This window comes from Rhincodon typus, chromosome 8 (assembly GCF_021869965.1).
Source record: "Rhincodon typus isolate 14 chromosome 8, sRhiTyp1.1, whole genome shotgun sequence".
NCBI lineage: Eukaryota > Metazoa > Chordata > Chondrichthyes > Orectolobiformes > Rhincodontidae > Rhincodon > Rhincodon typus.
In genome coordinates, this window is record NC_063339.1 from 8,357,185 (window position 1) to 8,376,507 (window position 19,323).

General features: G+C 40.7%; 1 protein-coding gene across 4 annotated transcripts in view; it reads left to right on the forward strand.

Annotated features, from left to right (window-relative positions):
* The window catches only part of LOC109935306 (centrosomal protein of 128 kDa), a 336,088-nt gene that overhangs the window by 290,353 nt on the left and 26,412 nt on the right, over positions 1 to 19,323 (forward strand). For all 4 annotated transcript variants that reach the window (XR_007262690.1, XM_048600331.1, XM_048600332.1 and 1 more), the window contains exon 20: positions 5,055 to 5,132. Coding sequence is in view for 3 of the 4 variants with exons in the window: in XM_048600331.1 (XP_048456288.1) it covers positions 5,055 to 5,132 (78 nt within the window). In the remaining variant the exon portion in view is untranslated. The remainder of the gene's footprint in view (positions 1 to 5,054; positions 5,133 to 19,323) is intronic.

The window sequence follows — 19,323 nt, forward strand, 5'->3', positions numbered from 1 at the left end:
TCCTCTGATGCTGCTTGGCCTGCTGTGTTCATCCAGCTCTACACCTTATTATCTCAGATTCTCTAGCATCAGCAGTTCCCACTATCTCTGCCCCAAACTGTTAAGCTTTTGGGTGAGAAGGAATTAACTGGCTCCACTTCTTTATTCACTTAACCCCTTGATTGGTTGCGACAAGGTTTATTTAGAAAGGATCCCATTCCTTGTGGATACTTTTCTCCCGTGCTGCGTGAACTTATATTTTAAAAGGAGCCAATTTAACCATGCTTTCTTGAGTTAACAAAGAGTGAGTTTATTAATTACTAAATGCAAGAAAAACAGGTAACACATGCACACAGATTAAAAATAAGAGGTAAATCCAAAAAGACAAATGTTTTTAATAAATATATGTATGGGCCACTATCTGAATATTCATGGCGAGCAGTTAGTTGAACGTTATAGCAGTTTCAGTGGAGCAGTTCTGATTTCTTTCAGGCATGATTTATTTTCAGCATTCAGGGTGAGAGAGAGTCCTTTTTTTGTCCTGTTTCTTTTTATATGGTTTACAGTGTTGGAATGAGAGAGAGTCATTGTTTACCTACAATGTAAGAGTGACTAGGAGGTAAAAACAAAGTGCTGGAGAAACCCAGCAGGTCTGGCCTTGTCTGTTGAGAGAGAAACAGAGTTAACATTTTGAGTTGGATACGACACTTCTGTAAAACTGACTAGAGAATATTTCTTTGAATACGACCTTCATAACATGCTACTGCTTGAAGTTAGCTGATATACACAAGAATGTTAACCATAGAATCATAGAATCCTTACAGTGTGGAAACAGGCCCTTCGGTCCAACAAGTCCACACTGACACTCAAAGCATCCCACCTAGACCCATCCCCCATAACCCACCTAATCTACATATCCCTGAACACTATGGACACCTCTTTGGACTGTGGGAGGAAACCAGAGCACCCGGAGGAAACCCATGCAGACACGGGGATAATATGCAAACTCCACACAGTCATCCGAGGGTGGAATCGAACCACTGAGCCACTGTGCCACCCCAAGAGGAAGCATAGCATGTTCCAGTAGAGTTCAAACTGACTTTTCAACCCCTGTCCACAGGGAAAAGTGCAAGATGTGTCTGCAGTTTGGGAAATAGTCCAAACAGGGTGGCACACTGTTGACTAGGGGTCATCAGCCCTTCATCATCTTTGTGATCACAAGATATCACAGAGCAGTCTGTTTTGACTTGCCTATCTGCCCCTGCCTCCCTTCGAAGGGCTCTTGTTTAAAGTTCCCTCTGCTTCCAAAGGTGTGATATTCCACGTAACTATGTATCTGTCTAGAGCTGTCTCTCCCTCTCTCAAGAAACTCACTTAATTTACAACAGCAGCCATTTTTGATTATATGAGCCTACTCTTTTCAAAAAACATATTTTGGAATTACGTTACTTAGGAGTTCTGATCCATGGTCATGACATTCTTCAACTAATTTCTGATTCATAACATGTTCAATGAACTGATTAAGTTAAATAGTTTAATGAGCTTTTTATTCAATGTTACATACCTAGATATATTGTGCTAGGTTGTATTTACAGTACAGAAACAGGCCAGTTGTTTACTCTCCACCTCAGCATTTCGTATGTTTTTAATTTAACCCTTAAACATTATTTCACTCCTTTCCCTCCTGTTTATTTACCTTCCCCTAAACTACATCCATACTACTTACCTCAGTTGGTGGTGAGTTCCACATTCAACCTACTCTTTCATTAAAGAGGTTTCTCCTGAATTCTAATCTGAATTATTAATAAACACCTTATTTTGATGACTTCTAGCTCTGTCTTGCATGCAAATGGAAATATCTATGTCTAGGCTATCAAATATGTACCATGAGGTTAAAAAAAAAAACCCTCTCAGTTCACCCGATAATTTTCACTTTCCTAGAGAAAACAGCCTAAGCCTGTTCAATCTTTCCTGATGGTTGTAATCTTTTATTATAGTCCCATTCTAGTAAGTCATTTTCACATTTTCTCCAGTGCCCCTAAATCCTTTACATAATTTTCAGGCTTGACGTGTTCAAAGTATTGTCTAAACAGGATTCTTTGTAGGTTCAACATACTGCTTTTCAGTTATGTCCCTTGAGCAATGAACGCCAGTACTTTGTTTGCTACTTTAGCTTTTTTTATGGCCTTATTAACCTGGTTTTATGTTCTCATCAGAGTACTGAGAGCTGGCACACTTTCCGTTTCAGAAACCCTATCAGGATCGAGCGAGGTCAGGTACGATGCGATTAGATCCATGGTAAAGCTTTCATCCTTTGCCTTGGCAAGAACAGCTTTTCTGTTTTGTGAATTTAGAAGTCCAGTTTGTATTTAGACATGGTGTATTTACGACCTAAAAAGCCAGTCTCTGTGTAGAGCAATGATGATGTTAATCTTGAAATTGTAATTGCACAACTGGTTGTAATTCTTTGGCCAAAGTATCACACCAGCAGCAGCAAATTTTGTTTTCATGACATTTGGGATTCAGTTTGCAGACATTTTGTCATATTCTGCAGATACAGGTCAGAAAGGCCTGAGTTTGGTCCATTAGTTAGTTAACTTGTACTGTACATAATTGTGCATCAGTCCATGTGAGCTAATGAGAAATAGATTCATTGCCTGTTTCTTTCTGCTATGACCATAGATTGAAAATGTCAGCATATGGATAGGATTTGGTGGAGTGAGGGTTAGGTGTGTGTGTTGTGGATAGAGGAGCTGTGGAGGTTGCTTATCTGCTAAAGCGAGCTCACAAATTAGGTTAATGGCATGGTCGGTAGAGATGCAGTTGCAGATAATTGGGGAATATTCAAGAATACATAAAATAGATACATTTTAACAAGAAAGATAAATTCCATTTGATGACTGACTTAAAAGTAGTGTCAAACCTCAACAAAAAGAATATATAATTGTGTAGAGATGGGAGGCAGGTCAAAAAATTAGACAAAATATATTTTAAAAAAGCAACAATTACTAAATGAACAATAACAAAGGAAACATCAGAGCATGTGGGAAAGCTAGCTAGAAATATAAAAAGAGGTATTAAGAGTTTCAATAGATGTCTTAAAAAGAAATGCGTTAACAACGTGAGTGACGTATAGAAAATTAGCCCAGGGAATTAAAAATAGAAAATAAGGAGATGGCAGATAAAAAGTGTTTTGCATCAGGTTACAAGTAATATCCCAGAAATAGCAGTTAATCAGGAAGTGGAAGGGAGGAGCTCAAATTACGATCACCAGGGAAGTGGTACTGAGCAATCCTTTTTTTAATTCATTCATGAGTATGAATCATAAGGACGTCGCTGGCTAGACCAGCATTTATTGTCCATTCCTAATTGTGGTAGGGCAGTTAAGAGTCAACCGCAATGTTGTGGGTCTGGAGTCACTTGTAGGCCAGACCAGGTAAGGATGGCAGTTTCCTTCCATAAAGGGCATTAGTGAACCAGATGGGTTTTTCCTGACAATCTGTAATTTCATGGTCATCATTAGACTCTTAATTCCAGATATTTATTAGATTCAAATTCCACCATCTGCCGTGGCAGGATTCGAATCCAGGACATTACCTGGGTGTCTGGATTAACAGTCCAGCGATAATACCACTAGGCCATTGCCTCCCCACTATGTGTTGGAGCTGAGGGCTGACAAGTCCTTGGGTCTTAAAAGAAGTGATTAGTGAGGCAGTTGATGCATTGTTTTTAAATTTCCAAAATTCTCTAAATTCAGGGCAGGTTCCATTAGATTGAGAAATAATGAGTGTAGCTCCTTTACTCAAAAGGGGAGGAAGACTGAAAGCAGGAAAGAAACATTCTGTATAAAAGGTAAGAGATTGCAGAACTCTGAGATGCAGAGGCATTGGATATGCAAGCATAGCAAGTAATTTGGAAGCTCACAGAATGTTATTATTTATAGTTAAGGAAATTGAGTACAAAAGTAAGAAGTTTATGCTTTAGATATGCAGGACATTTGTATATAATACTGATCTCCTTATTTAATGAAATATGTGAACATGTTGGAAGCAGTTCAGAGAAAGTTTACTCAACTAATACCTGGAATGGGCAGATTATTTAATGATTAAAGGTTAGACATGCTAGGCTTGTATTGGCTGGAGTGCAAAAGAGTAAGAGGTGACTTGATTAAAATATATTGGGAACTTGAGAGGGTTGATAGGGAAAAGAAGTTTCCTCTTGTAGGGGAATCTAGTACTGGGGAGGAGGGTCACTGAAGATAATGGTTTACCTGTTTAAAACAGAGATTAGACTTTTTTTCATTTAGAAGGTTGTGGTCTTTGGAGCTTTCTTTCTCATCAGACAGTGGAAGCAGAGTCTTTGAATATTTTTAAGGTAGAAGTAGATAAATGTTTAATCAGCAAGGGGAAGAAATGTTACCGGTGGTAGATGCGAATGTGGAGTCATGAAACCAGCAATTATTGAATGATGGGGTAGGATCAAGGGGCTGAGTGCCCTTCTCCTGCTCCTAACTTATCTACCCTTGATTCACTACTAAATGTTCCTCTGGCACACGTAGCCTGAGTTGATACCTGAAGAATTGGTAAGAAACCAGAGAATGGCCGTGGTACCTTTGTCCAGTCTGAACCAATACCTTCTGGAAAGGAGGGAGATGAAGAGGGAAGACAAGTGTAAATTATTTGCAATGTAATCCCTGTAACCTTCCTCCATCCTGTCCCCTACCAGAGCTTTGCACCTTTGCTCCTCAAAACAGAAATGTGTTGCAAAACAAATGTTAATTTGCACAAATACGAGTGTATTTTACAAGACAGAATGCTTGTGGAAGGTTTAACACTTGACATCCCTTTCAGCGTCAACGAAAGAAAACACTGAACCATGCACTGTTTTGGAGGGGAATACTGACTCGTGTGTTGTTACTAATGAACAAGTTGGCTTGTGAGCTCTATTATTAAGGAGAATTTTGATCTTGTGTATTATTAATGAGAGAGTTTGACCCACTTGTACTCTTACTACGTTGATACTGGTTTATGTAGAGAGAGAGAGTTTAACATGTTTTAACTTTGTTTTGAATTTAGAGCACGCGGATGGCTTTGGACCATCTTGAATCAGTGCCAGAGAGGTTGAGTATCCTAGATGGCATCCAGGATTTGGAGGTAAGGACATTTTGATGATTGTTTTAATTGCCCATTTTCATAATATGAAAATGTGGAAGCATTTAGTTGAAAATCTATGACATTTTTATGGTGACGTTGTAAAGCTACTGTTTCCAGTTTACAATGCAGCCACTTTTCTACCTTTGTGGTTCCATTTGCACTCCACAAAAGCATTGAAAACATCAAACCTTGGGAGAGATTTTTCTAGTTTGGTGGGAGGGAAACATGAGAGGGCTAGGAAGATTGTCAGGTCAATATCCTAAAGTCTTCCTTCCTCCCTCCAGCTTTTCAGTCAAATCAGTGAATGCAGATAATTTAAAGCAATTAAAATGGGCAGACAGATCACAAGTTGGCAACTTGGAAAGTTGGAGAAGCCAAGCTTTTTCATTCTTACATGGGATGTGGGCTGGCCAGTATTTTTTGCCCGTCCCTAATTGCTTTGAAGCTTGCTGGGTCATTTCGTTGCACAGTCAAGAGTCAGCCACCTTCCTGTGTGTCACATGTGTGCCAGACTAGGTTAAGCATAGCAAATTTCCTTTCCTAAAGGATATTAATAAACCAGATGGATTTTTGCAATGATTAATGATCATTGTCGTAGTCACCATTACTGACACTGGCTGTATATTCCAGACTGAATTTTAAATTCCACCAGATGCCATGGTGAGGCTTGAACCCATGGTCCCACAGTATTAGACTGAACTTCTGAATTCTTACTTCAGTGGCAGATCCTGTGTTCTACCATCCCTCCATGTGAACAATGGAAAGGATTTGAGGTCTGAGACCAGCATGATTTTCAACAGTATTAGGAAAGCAACATCCAGTCGACCAGCTATAAACAGAGGCTAGAACTGAGAGGAACCCTCCTTAAGTCAAATACATTAGATTGTTTTCAACAAAAAGAATTTGATGTCATTTTACTGAGGACATGTTGTCAGGGCGGGTGCTGAAAAGATGTCTCTCCTTTTAAGAGACATGTGCAGGGAGTATTGGTTAGCTCAGTTAGCTGGACGGCTGGTTTACAATGCAGTCATGCCAACAATGTGGGTTTGATTCCTGCACCAGCTGAGGTTACAATGAAGGACTCTACTTCTTAATCTTTCCCTTCACCTGAGGCGCAGTGACCCTCAGGTTAAACCACCACCAGTTGACTGTCTCTGATGAGAGAGCAGTCCTAAGCTCCTCTGGGACTATGGCGACTTTATTCCAAATTGGTCTCACCATTGCCCTGTATAACTGATGCATAACCTCTATACTTTTGTAAAAAACTGAAAGAATTGCAGAAGCTGGAAATCAGAAACAAAAACGGAAAAAGTTGCTGGAAAAACTTAACAGGTCTGGCAGCATCTATAGAGAGAAAGCAGAATTAATGTTTCGGATTCAGTGACCCTCCTTGAGAGCTCATTACTTTTGTTTTCAATTCCCCTCACAATAAGTGATAATATTGGCAACGAAAACAGAAATTGCTGGAGAAACTCAGCAGGTCTGGCAGTATCTGTGGAGAGAAAGCAGAATTAATGTTTTGGGTTCAGTGACCCTTCAGATCAGAAATAATAACATTGGATTTGCTTTTCTACTTAGGTGTACCTGAATAATTGCTTTTTCTGTTTAATGCACTAGGATACCCAGTTCCCTTTGCATCTTTGAGCTCTGCATATATACACATAATATGTATATGTACATATTTATTCTTTCTGCCAAAATGGATATTTTCATACTTTCCCTCACTGTACTCATCTTGGCCCACTCGCCGATATCACCATTTACTTTCCTCCCTGTCTTAGTCTCATCAACAAATTTGGCAGCCACACTAACTGTCCCTTCATCCAAGTAATTTCTATGAACTTTAAACTATCCTGTAGCATGCCATTCATTACATTTTGCCAACCTGAAGAAGACCCATTTATGCCTACTCTCTGCTTCCTGTTGGACAGCCAATTGTCTATCCATAATAATATGCTAATTCTTATACCATGAGCTTTTATTTTCCACAATAACCTTTGATGTACTACTTTATGAAATGACTTGTTGAAATCTAAGTACAGCACATTCATTGGTTTTCCTTTAACCACAGTTACTTTCTCAAAGAACTCTAATACATTGGTCAAACATGATTTATAGGAACAGGAGTAGGCCATTCAGCTCCTTGAGCCTGTTCCCATTCGGCCCCTTGAGGCTGTTCTACCTGTCAGTGAGATTGGCCATATCGCTTAACACTTTTGCTTAATAAATATCAACAGCTGTTTGTGGAAGAGAGTTCCAAACATTTACCACCCTTTGTGTGCAGACATGCTTCCTAAAATCTCTTCTGAATGGTCTGGCCCTAATTCTCAGACTATGCCCCCTAATTCTAGAATCCCCAACTAGTGGAAATAGTTTACCTTTATCCACATTGTCTCTTCCTGTTAATATCTTGAAGACATTGATCAGATCACCCCACACCTTCTAAGTTCTAGAGAAAGCAGGCTGAATCTGTATAATCTCTCCTCATGATTTAAACCTTGAAGTCCAGTTCTCATTCTTATAAACCTGCATTCTACTCCCTTCAAGGCGAATATATTCTTCCTAAGGTGTGGTGTCCAGATTTGCTCACAGTATTCCAAGTGGGGTCTAAACAGGGTTTTGTAAAGCTTCCTTTTCACAAAACCAAATTAACTTCCACATTGCCGGCAATAACTACTTTCATTATAGCTTTGAACATTTTTCCTGTTTTCCTCGTTTCACCAGGGCCCCAATCCACAAAGTTCCACACTCTGGTTGAAGTGGTTCAATTGGTTTTGTACCCAACCAGTGTAGCTGTTGGCATCTAATAGAACATAGTGATAAGCATGAGCCATCTCTAATCTGCTCACCTTATATAATTACCATTACACTAGTAGACCCCATGACCAAATGCAATTGGGGGAGGGCAAGTGGATTATAATGAATTGCAAGTATTTGTAATTTTTAGAGTTGTATCAAAAATAGGATTTTTTTGGAATATTGAAGTGTTTGAAGAAGCAATTCCATCTAATTGAATTAAATATTATTATCTACGTTTTTTTTTTCCTCCCCTTAGTATTTTTATTAAACAGATATGCAATTCAGGAAACACATTTTATTTTCTCTCCCCGTACCCCTGCCTGTGCACAAAAAAAATCAAACCTATCTGGAAAAGGTATCATGGGAGAGGATTGGGGTGGTGAAATAATACAGGAAAACCGATATTGTGGGTGCAGGGTGAAGTTCTCATGTCCAAAACTAGCAGGTTTAACAAGGGAATGGGTTACAGAACAACTTTCTTGCCATTTGTGTTTCTCAAATGTCAGGCTGATGTTAAATTCAGACATTTGCCATCCATAACTATTGTTGATGGATGTTTCCATTGCTCCAGGAGGTTTAAAAGGTCAGTCTTTTTGTTGATGGACTGGGGGGAATTGTATTTTATTTCCTGTGCGTGCCCATCCATTTATTTCGTAACTGATACGGTAGTTGTTCAGTAAAAGTTCTGGGATCTATGACATGATACACAAAGTTGCTGCGGTTTACCTCTGAATGACGCATTTACTATGAAACTCAAGATGCCACCAGCAAAGTGTTCCATCAAATCAGCCTTTATTTCAAGTGAAGAATTTCAGCAACCAAAAATAATAATGCAGGGAAATAAATGTAGGCAGTGTGCTTTTACCTATTAAAGGACCAGTAACAAAAACAGAAATTGCTGAAAAAGCTCAGCTGGTCTAGCAGCATCTGTGAAAAGAAATCAGAGTTAATGTTTCAGGTCTGGGTCACGTTAACCTCTGATTTCTCTTCACAGATGCTGCCAGACCTGCTGAGCTCTTCCAGTAATTTCTGATTTTGTTTCTGATTTGTAGCCTCCACTGTTCTTTGGTTTTTATAAAAGACTAGTACCAGTTTGGTGCTGTTTAAAATGGAAAAAGTTACAACTCCTGATGCTTTCATGTGACAGGTTCTCCTTAGAATTCACCTCCTGAACTTTCAATAATGACCTATTTTGTTGCATTCCCCTGGTTGCTTCATTTCAATTGTTCCCTTTAACTTTTATATGAACTTCTGTTCGTCGGGCTTAAAAGTATAAACTGTGCTTACTTACAGCCTATTTGAAGTACATTGGCAGTGTACTTAGCATAAAACTCATGAGGTGTATTGCAACTATTTAAAGAGCCAAGCCATCATTAATCCACCCGGTGTACTTTCAATATTTTACTTTAGAACTAGGAGCAGGAATAGGTAACTCAGCCCCTCAAATATGCACCACTGTTTAATACGATCGTGCCTGATCTCATCTCATCCTCAACTCCACTTGTCTGCCCACTTCTTGAATACCTCCTAATTGGTCTTTTTACCTTGCACGTGGAATGTTTGTGGTAAGTTGGTCAATGTATGCACTTTGATGTTGTCAGCTCGTGTAGGCTGATAACTGGAGTGAGCTAGTCCATATGAGTTTACATCAGCCAGCAAAATGTGAAAACTTGCATGCATTTAATCTGGGCTCCATTTTAACTCCCTGTCATGAAACTCCATGAAACTTCACTCGCACCTGCCACTTGTTTGAAAAGCTGGTGGTTCTTACAGCTGGCTGAGAAAACAATATTGGAAGAGAATACTAGTCAGACAAATGGCCTTCTTTGATTTTTAACCTATGAAATGAATAGTTAGCTCTGGTGTTGTGTTACTGCTGACAGTGAACTCATTCGTTTCTGTTGACTGCCCAGATGTGAACTTAAATGTTTTGCCTATTCTGACAGCTACCCCAAACTTGCTCTGTTATTTCTGATGCATTTTACAGGTATTTCAGCCTTATCTACTGTTCCAATGCATGATCCTGCAACCATTCCAAAGACTGTGTCAGTACCTCACCTTGTTTAGGCATACCCTATATACCACTACCCTCTTTCCCTCTATCATTGCAATATTTCCTTCGACAAGATTTGTTCAATTCCCTTTTGAAGACTACTATTACATCTGTATCCACCACCCTATTGGACATTGCATAAGAAATATTATGCTGTGTTACCTTTGATTATGAGGAAACTTGGCATTCCCTTTTGTAGGAAATCTGGAAGTGATTTTGTTGGGGACTGTCCATTTAAAAAATCAAATGTAAGTTCCAGATCAAGGGGATTTAATGAGCAAAAGTGCTTTCCTTGCTCTTAGCTTCATAATTTTGGCTTCCAAAAATCCCTCTGTGATGAAGGTTTTCTGCAGGAGATGAGTTGAGATGGGCAGAGTCGGACGATATTATGGAGGTGGAAATAGGTGACCTTTGTGTGGTATGGAGTTATCTGTATAACAAGCCTGTGAACAGAATTTAGACTGGAGACAAATGGACTTCTTTTAAAATTCAATCGTGGCATGTGGGCAGTGCTGACTTGACCAGCATTTATTGTCCATCCCTAATTGTCAGAGGGCAGTTGAGTGTTAATTGCATGCTGTGGGTCTGGAGTCACATGTAGGAAAGACCAGGTAAAGTCAGTAGATTTACATCCCTAAAAGACATTAGTGTACCAGATGGGTTTTCTGACAATGGGCTATGATTTCACGGTCACCATCAAATTCTTAATTACAGATTATTATTGAATTTATATTCAAATTCTACCATCTGCCATGCTGGAATTTGACACAGGGTCCCCAGATATTTACAAAAACAGAAATTGCTGGAAAAACTCGGCAGGTCTGGCAGCATTTGTGGAGAGAAGTCAGGGCTAATGTTTCGGGTCCAGTGACCCTTCAGAACTGATACTCAAGAATCTATCTATTTCTGTCTTATACACACTCAATGACTTGACCTCCACAGCCCTCTGTGGCAATGATTTCCACAAATTAACCACTCTCTGACGGAAGAAATTCCTCCTCAACTCAGTTCTAAAGGGTCATCCCTTCACTCTGAGGCTGTGCCCTTAGGCCCTAGTCTGTCCTACTAGTGGAAACATCTTCTCCATGTCCACTCTACCCTGCCTCTCTGTATTCTGTAAGTTTCAATGAGATACATCCTTATCCTTCCAAACTCCATTAAGTACAGACTCAGAGTCCTCATGTGACAAGCCCTTCATTCCTGGGATCATTCTTGTAAACCACCTCTGAGCCAAGGCAAGCACATCCTTAGCTACGGGGCCCAAAATGTTCACAACATTCCAAATGCGGTCTGACCAGAGCCTTATACAGACTCAGCAATACATCCCTGCTCTTGTAATCTAGCCCTCTCAAAATAAATGCTAACATTACATTTACCTTCCTTACTGTTAACTGAACCTGTATGGTAACCTTAAGAGAATTCTGAACTAGGTGTCCCAAGACCCTTTATACTTCGGATGTCCGAAGCCTCCCTTCATTTACAAAAAAGCCTATGCCTCTATTCTTCCTACCAAAGTACATAATCTCACACTTCCCCAAATTATATTCCATCTAACTCTTCGTTGTGCACTCTCCTAACCTTTCCAAATACTTCTGCAGACTCCCACTTCCTCAACTCTGCCTGTCCCTCCACCTACGTTTGTGTCATCTGCAAACTTAACAACAATGCCCTTAGTTACTTCATCAAGATCATTAACGTGAATAATTGTAGTCCTAACACAGACCCCTGAAGAACTCCACTCATCACTGGCTGCCACCCTGAAAAATACCTCTTTGTGTCCATCTCTCTGCCTTCTGTCAGTTAACCAGTCTTCTATCCTGCCAGTGCCTTGCCCCTAACACTGTGGGTTCTTATCTTATTTAGTAGCATCTTGTGCGACACCTTGCCAGCAGCCTTCTGGAAATTCAAATAGATCACATCTGCAGCCTCTCCTTTGTCTAACTTGCAGATTAAACAGTCAAAGAATTCTAACAAATTTTTGTCAGGCATGACCTCCCCTTGACAAAGCAATGCTGATTCAGCCCTATTTTACTATGCACTTCCAAATATTCTGCAATCTAATGCTTAAAAATGGACTCCAAAATCTTACTAATGACTGAGGTCATGCTAACCAGCCTATCATTTCCCCAGAAGCCCCTGACGTTGCTGCTCTACTGTCTTCGCTGTTAAGCTCCCCTTCCATTCAACTCTGGCCAGCTCCTCCCTCATGTCTGTAGTTACCTTTATTTAATGGTAATACCATTACATCTGATTAAAGCTTCTCCCTGTCATATTGCAGGGTGAGTTCTATCATATTGTGATCGCTGCCCCCTAGGCGTTCATTCACCTTAAGCTCCCTAATCAACTCTGCCACATCCCACATCACACATCACACATTACACATCCCCAAATCCAGAGTTGCCTGTTTGCTAGTGGGCTCTACCAACATGCGGCTCCCACAAAACAATCTCAGATATTCCACAAATTCCTATTCTTGAGAACCGCTACTGACCCGATTTTCCCAGTCTACCTGCATATTGAAGAACCCCATGATTATTGCAATAGTGCCTTAATGCCTTTTCTTATCTCCTGATTTATTTTCTGCCTCATATCCTGACAACTGCTAGGAGACATATGCATAATTCCTTTCAGGGTCTTTTTCCCTTTGCAGTTCCTCAACTCTACCCACACAGATTCTGTACCTTCTGATCTGATAGTTAGTTGCTGTCGATTTAATTTAATTTCTTACTAACAAGGCAACCCTGCCCCTTCTGCTCATTTGCCTGTCCTTTCTATAGGATACATATCCATGGATTTAGTTCCCAGCCCGATCCTCTTGCAACCACGTCACTGTGGTATTCACAACATCATACCCACCAATTTCAATCAGCGCTGCAAACTTATTTCCCTTGTTTCGTATACTGTCTGCATTTATGAAAAACATCCTCAGTCCTGTGTTGACATCTCCTTCATCATTGTTGTCTCCTTGCTGTGCCTGAATTTAGATTCCTGACCCTTTCCATACTCTCTGCCCTATTACTTGTTCTTGAAACTTTAATTGCATCTCCTGAGCTCTCCCCTTTTACTAGTTTAAAGTTCTTATGACTACTGTAATTAGGTGGTCCCAGATCAGTACAGGTGGAGCCTGTCCCAGTGTTACAGTTCCTTCCTGTCCCAATATTGATGCTAGTGCTCCATGAAACAGACCACCAAGTCACTAAAGCCTCACCCTTCTCCCCTCCTGCCTCCTCCCATCCTTGTTCTACCTCATGCCCCCTTAGGTTGCCTGTGCCACCATATGCCCACCTCCGATTGACCAAGCTCTGTCAGGTTCAGCCTGTGTATTTCCTTCATAGCCAGTCACCCAGTATGCAACGCAGTCTTCATGGTCCATGAAGTAGGATTGGAAATTGTTTTAAAATCGTTGGGAAAAAATTAATATGCTACAGATATAACAAACCCAGGATTTTAAACACACTAACATTGATACTAGAAACAGAAAAAAAAACTACTCCAGAACAAGAAAGTAATTCTTCTGATTCCTATTTGGATGTAAACAAACAAGAAATGACATCAAAGGTTTATTCTGTTATTACATTATTAATTAATTCTTAGATCAATAGGATAAAGTCACAATTAGATTTTTGAAACCATGCCAAGCATTCATCATGGCTACCAGTGTCATAAAATGATTACCGCTACATTTTGTGAAAGCGACGGAACAGAGTACACGATTTCCATTTCGAAGCAGAATGCCTTCCAATCAGTGGAGAGGATCAGGTGCAGAATATTTTTTCTTCAACTTTCAAAAGCCATTTCTATTTCAGCCAGAGCTGTCAGTTGATCTAAACCGCAGCATAAAGCTTGACAGCATAGATGCACAGTAAATTTAGATTACATCTTTTTAATGTATTTGGCACCTCCTTCAATGGAAAAAGTACAGTAATGGTTACATAGTATTGGGCAGCCTGTCTTTATAATACAGTTTCCTATCATGAATCATTGTAATAAAACACACCCACAGAGAGGTGATGGTGTAGTAGTAATGTTACTGGGCTAGGAATCTGAGATCTAGACTCATGCTTTTGCATGGGTTTCAATCCTACTATAGCAGCTTGTGGAATTGAAAAAGTTCAATGAATAAATCTGGTATTGAAAGCTCAGTAATTGTTACCATGCTAACTTTGTCAGTAACAAGGGGGCAGATGTTTAAAATGAAAGGCAGGAGGTTTAGAGGGGACTTGTGGAAAATGCATTTCACCTGGAGGGTGTGGTGGGGAATCTGGAATGCGCTGACTGGAAGGGTGACCTCACAACCTTTAAAAAGTACTTGAATGAGCACTTGAATGTCATAATATTCAAGGCTAATATTGGAAACTGAGACTAGTGTAGATTTAATGTATGTTTCATTGACTGAAGGGCCTCTTCTGTACTGTATGATTCTGTGAGAAAATACATCATCCAACAGCTACATTTGATGGTGCAAACAATTTTATCACTATTTTTAGAATATTCCCCTTCTCATCTCACAAGGAGATATATACTTTTAAGGCTTCCAAAGCCCATATCAGACCATGAAAATTGTATGGTAGTGACATTACCATTTTCTGTGGTCCTCATAGTGGGCACCCTGTCCTCACGAAAGGTGCTTGTCCGATTTGCCCCCAAGACTTTCCAACTCACCGAAAGGCCACATGAAAATGGTGTGGAGTCAGGAAGGCTGAGGAAAATTGTTTTCACAGCAAAAGAAAATCTTAAATTCTGAAGTTTGTGAACTGATTCACAGCTCTGGGAGGTGCAAATTGGCCAGACTCCCAGAATGAGGGGCTGGAGCTAGAAGCTCAGTTTGGAGTCACTCAGATTCGTTCAACCTGAGGTAATAGACAGGATACGTGACACAGTCTATGATAACAGTATGAATGAAATCAGCAAGCTCTGAAGATGATGGTTTCAGCTTGGCACTTGTGGCTGCTTGAAGACTGAATGTCACGTACCTATTCTGACAGAACAAGGGCAATGAAAGTGGCAAGCAAATTCGTGGAAAAGTAAAGCTAGGCGTCACCAACATAAATGTGGAACGGGGTCCCATATCTGTGTTGGATGTTGCCAAGGGAGGGCATGTAGATGAGGTGGCCTGGACACACAAAGAAGGTGTTTTCATCATGGGATGGGAGAAATAAGTGCAAAGGTATTAACACCAAGAAAAACAAAAAAACACCATTGATAAGAATCAGCCAGTTAATAACATTTGCCAGCATGCTGTCAATCACTACATCCTTTCTGTCGAAACGTCAGCCTCTCTGCTCCTATGATGCTGCTTGGCCTGCTGTGTTCATCCAGCCCTGCACCTTGTTGTCTCGGATTCTCCAGCATCTGCAGTTCCTACTATCTCTAATTTTATGTGTAGCTACTTTTCTAAATTCCTAGTAAATTCATAACATTTTTGTTAACAACACAAATTCAAGATCTGTTAGGTTATATATATTTCTACATGATTGTATATTCCCAACAAACAAAATAATGTACTTTCCCTCTAAGTTTTCCAGGACTGATTTTAAACTGCCTCAATTGCTCAATTTTCCATTGGAAAACATTTTGCACATTATTTGTAAGATTATTGAAATTTGTCAAATAATTGAAAGGCTAAGGCTACTTGCTTTGACATTGACTGATAGCACTCTGCTACACACACACACACACACACACACACACACAGAAACACACACACACACGCAGAAACACACACACACATGCAGAAACACACACACACACACACACAAACACAGAAAGAAACACACACACACACAGAAACACACACACAGAAACACACACACACACACATACAGAAACACACACACACACACACACACACACACACACACACACACTTTCTTCCTCAACATCAAGAGAACTAAAACAAATTGTTTCATTACAACTGGATCTATTGAAATTTAATTTATTGATTTACATTGAAGTACTATTCCGAGGTTAGTCTTATTTGTAAATTGCAAAGAAATTCAAAGGCTGCACTGAGCACTGATGGTTGACTGGAAGAAGTAATTGTAATAGAAAGAAAAATGTTACTTGACACCTTACCATGTGTTAATGGGAGTTAAGAGGCAAGATGGTTTGCATGATATTGCATCAGGATGACAGATTATATTCTGCAAAAGAGTCAAAGTAGCACCTGCAAATTAATCCTAGAATCAGTTTGGGTAATCCTGATTAAATATTTGGCCTTAACCATGATTAAAGCATTCAAAACAAAGTGGGCTATTTGAAAGAAAGAAAGAGAGAAAAGCATGTATTTCTCAGAGCACTTCAAAAACACATGCACTTTTTGAAATGTAGCCACTATCATAATACAGGAAACTCAGCAAGCAATTCGTCCCACAAACCAGCAATGGGATAATGACTCCATAATTTGTTTTAGTGATGTTGATTGAAGCATAAGTCTTCACCAGGACATTGAGGATAATTGCCCAGCTCTTCTTTGAAATGTTGAAATGTGATCTTTTACATCCACCTGTGCAGGCAGCTGGAGCCTCAGTGTAAAGGCCTCCTAGCAGAAGTCAGGTTGTGAGGAAGAAAATAAATCAGGAAATTGAAACGGCATGTAAGAAAGGCACTATTACAATAATCGTGGGGAACTTTGATATGCAGGTGGATTGGGAAAATCAGGTTGGTGGCAGATCTCAAGAAAAAGAATTCATGGAATGTGCACAAGATGGCTTTTTGGAGCAGTTTTTTGTAGAGCCCACTTGGGAACAGGCAATTCTGGATTTGGTGATGTGTAATAAGGCAGACTTAATTGAGGAGCGTAAAGGTGAAGGAACCCCTAGTGGGCAATGACCATAGTATGATAGAGTTCACCCTGCAGTTTGAGAGTAGAAGTCAGAATCAGATGTAAAAGTATTACAATTGAGTAAATGAAACTACAAAGACATGAGGGAATAGTTGGCCAGAGTTGTTGGAAGGGGAGCCGAGCATGGGAAGATGGTGGAGCAACAATGGCAGGGGCTTCTGGGAATAATTCAGGAGACATAGCAGAAATTCATCCCAAGAAAGAAGAAACACACTAAGGGGAGGAAGAGATAACTGTGGCTTATGAGGGAAGTCAGGGACAGCATAAAATCAAAAGAGAAAGCATCCAATGTGATGAAGATAAGTGGGAAGCCTTTAAAAACCAGCAGAGGTTAAATAAAAAAGCAGCAAGATGGGAAATGATGAAATATAAGAGTAAGGTAGCCAGCAATATAAAAGAAGGTTGCAAGAGTTTTTAGAAATCTAAAAGGTAAGACAGAGGCAAGAGTGGACATTGGACTGCTGGAAAATGAGGCTGGAGAAGTAGGAATGGGGAACAAAGAAACGGTGGATAAACTGAACAGGCACTTTTCATTAGTTTTCATAGTGGAAGATGGTAGTAGCATACCAGAACTTCAAGGAGCATCACTAAGGAGAAGATGCTAGGGAAGCTGAAAGGTCTGAAGGCAGATAAATTATCCGGACCAGGTGGACTACACCCCTGAAACCTGAAGGAGATAGCTAAGGAGATTTTAGAGGCATTGGTGGTGATCTTTCAGGAATCACTGGAGTCAGGAAGACTCCCAGATGACTGTAAAATGGCTAATGTAACATCCCTGTTTAAGAAGGGAGGAAGGCAGACAACAGGAAACTGTAGGCCAGTTAGCTTCACCTTGGTCGTTGGTAAGATTTTAAAGTTCATGATTAAGGATGAAATTGCAGAGTACTTGGACATGCATGGTAAAGTAGGGCTGAGTCAGCATGAGCTCATCAATGGGAGATCATACCTGACAAACCTGTTAGAGTTCTTTGAGATGGTAATGAGCAAGATGGACAAAGGAGAGCCAGTGCACATGACCTATTCTGATTTCCAGAAGGCCTCTGACAAGGTGTCACACAGAAGGTTTCTAAATAAGATAAGAAGCCATGGTGTTAGGGGCAAGTTACCAGGTGGATAGAGGATTCGCTGACTGGCAGAAGGCAGAGAGTGACAATATCCCCTTCCTAACTCCCTACCTACACTCACCTTTCCTGGCCCCATCCCCGCCTCTTCGACCTGTTTGTTTCCTCTCCTCTATCCCTCTTCTATCCGCCTCCCACTCTCTCCCTATTTATTTCAAAACCCCCTTCCCCTCCCCCTTTTCTGATGAAGGGTCTAGGCCCGAAACGTCAGCCTCTCTGCTCCTATGATGCTGCTTGGCCTGCTGTGTTCATCCAGCCCTGCACCTTGTTGTCTGTGACAATAAAGGAGTCTTTTTCAGGATGGTAGCTGGCGATTCTGCATGGGTCCACTTCAGAACCAAAAACTATTCTAGTCAACATTGACAGAGTGGGCCAAAGGGCCTGTTTATGTGCTGTATACTTCTATGACTCGATTTACGTTGTACATTAACAAGCTTCATGAAGGAACTGAGGGCATTATTGCTAAGTTTTCAGATAACACAGAGAGGTGAAGGGACACGTAGTGTTGAGGAAGCAGGGAGGCTGTAGAAGGACTTGGACAGGCCAGGAGAATGGGGAAGGAAGTGGCAGATGAAATACAGGTTGGGAATCGCAAAGAAATCTGGAATGCTAATTCCACCCACCCCCAACTGCACAGAATAGCTGTTGAAGCTAGGATATTGCTTCATTTAGGAGTATCAAAGGTTATGGAATTAAGTGAATAGCTGTGGCTAAGATCAGCCGTTGTCAAATTGCATTGCAGAACAGGTCTGAAGATGGCAACACTTTGCGTTTTGCACTCAAGAAAACACTTTTCACTGTATTTTTATATACATGTGACAATAAACCTAAATCTCATTCAATAAGGGGTTACATACAGCAAACTAACAGCAATAAGGTGAATGTCCAGATAATGTGATTAGATGCATTGGTTGATGGGAAGGGGGTTTTGAAATAAATAGGGAGAGAGTGGGAGGCGGACAGAAGAGGGATAGAGGAGAGGATAGGTGGAGAGGAAACAAACAGGTCGAAGAGGGGGGGATGGAGCCAGTAAAGGTGAGTGTAGGTAGGGAGTTAGGAAGGGGATAGGTCAGTCCAGGGAGGACGGACAGGTCAAGGGGGCGGGATGAGGTTGGTCGGTAGGAGATGGAGGTGCGGCTTGAGGTGGGAGGAGGGGATAGGTGGGAGGAAGAACAGGTTAGGGAGGCAGGGACGAGCTGGGCTGGTTTTGGGATGCGGTAGGGGGAGGGGAGATTTTGAAACTTGTGAAATCCACATTGATACCACTGGGCTGCAGGGTTCCCAAGCGGAATATGAGTTGCTGTTCCTGCAACCTTCAGGTGGCATCATTGTTCCACGTAACCTACAAAGAGGCAGGCGTAGCTTGGGCCCATG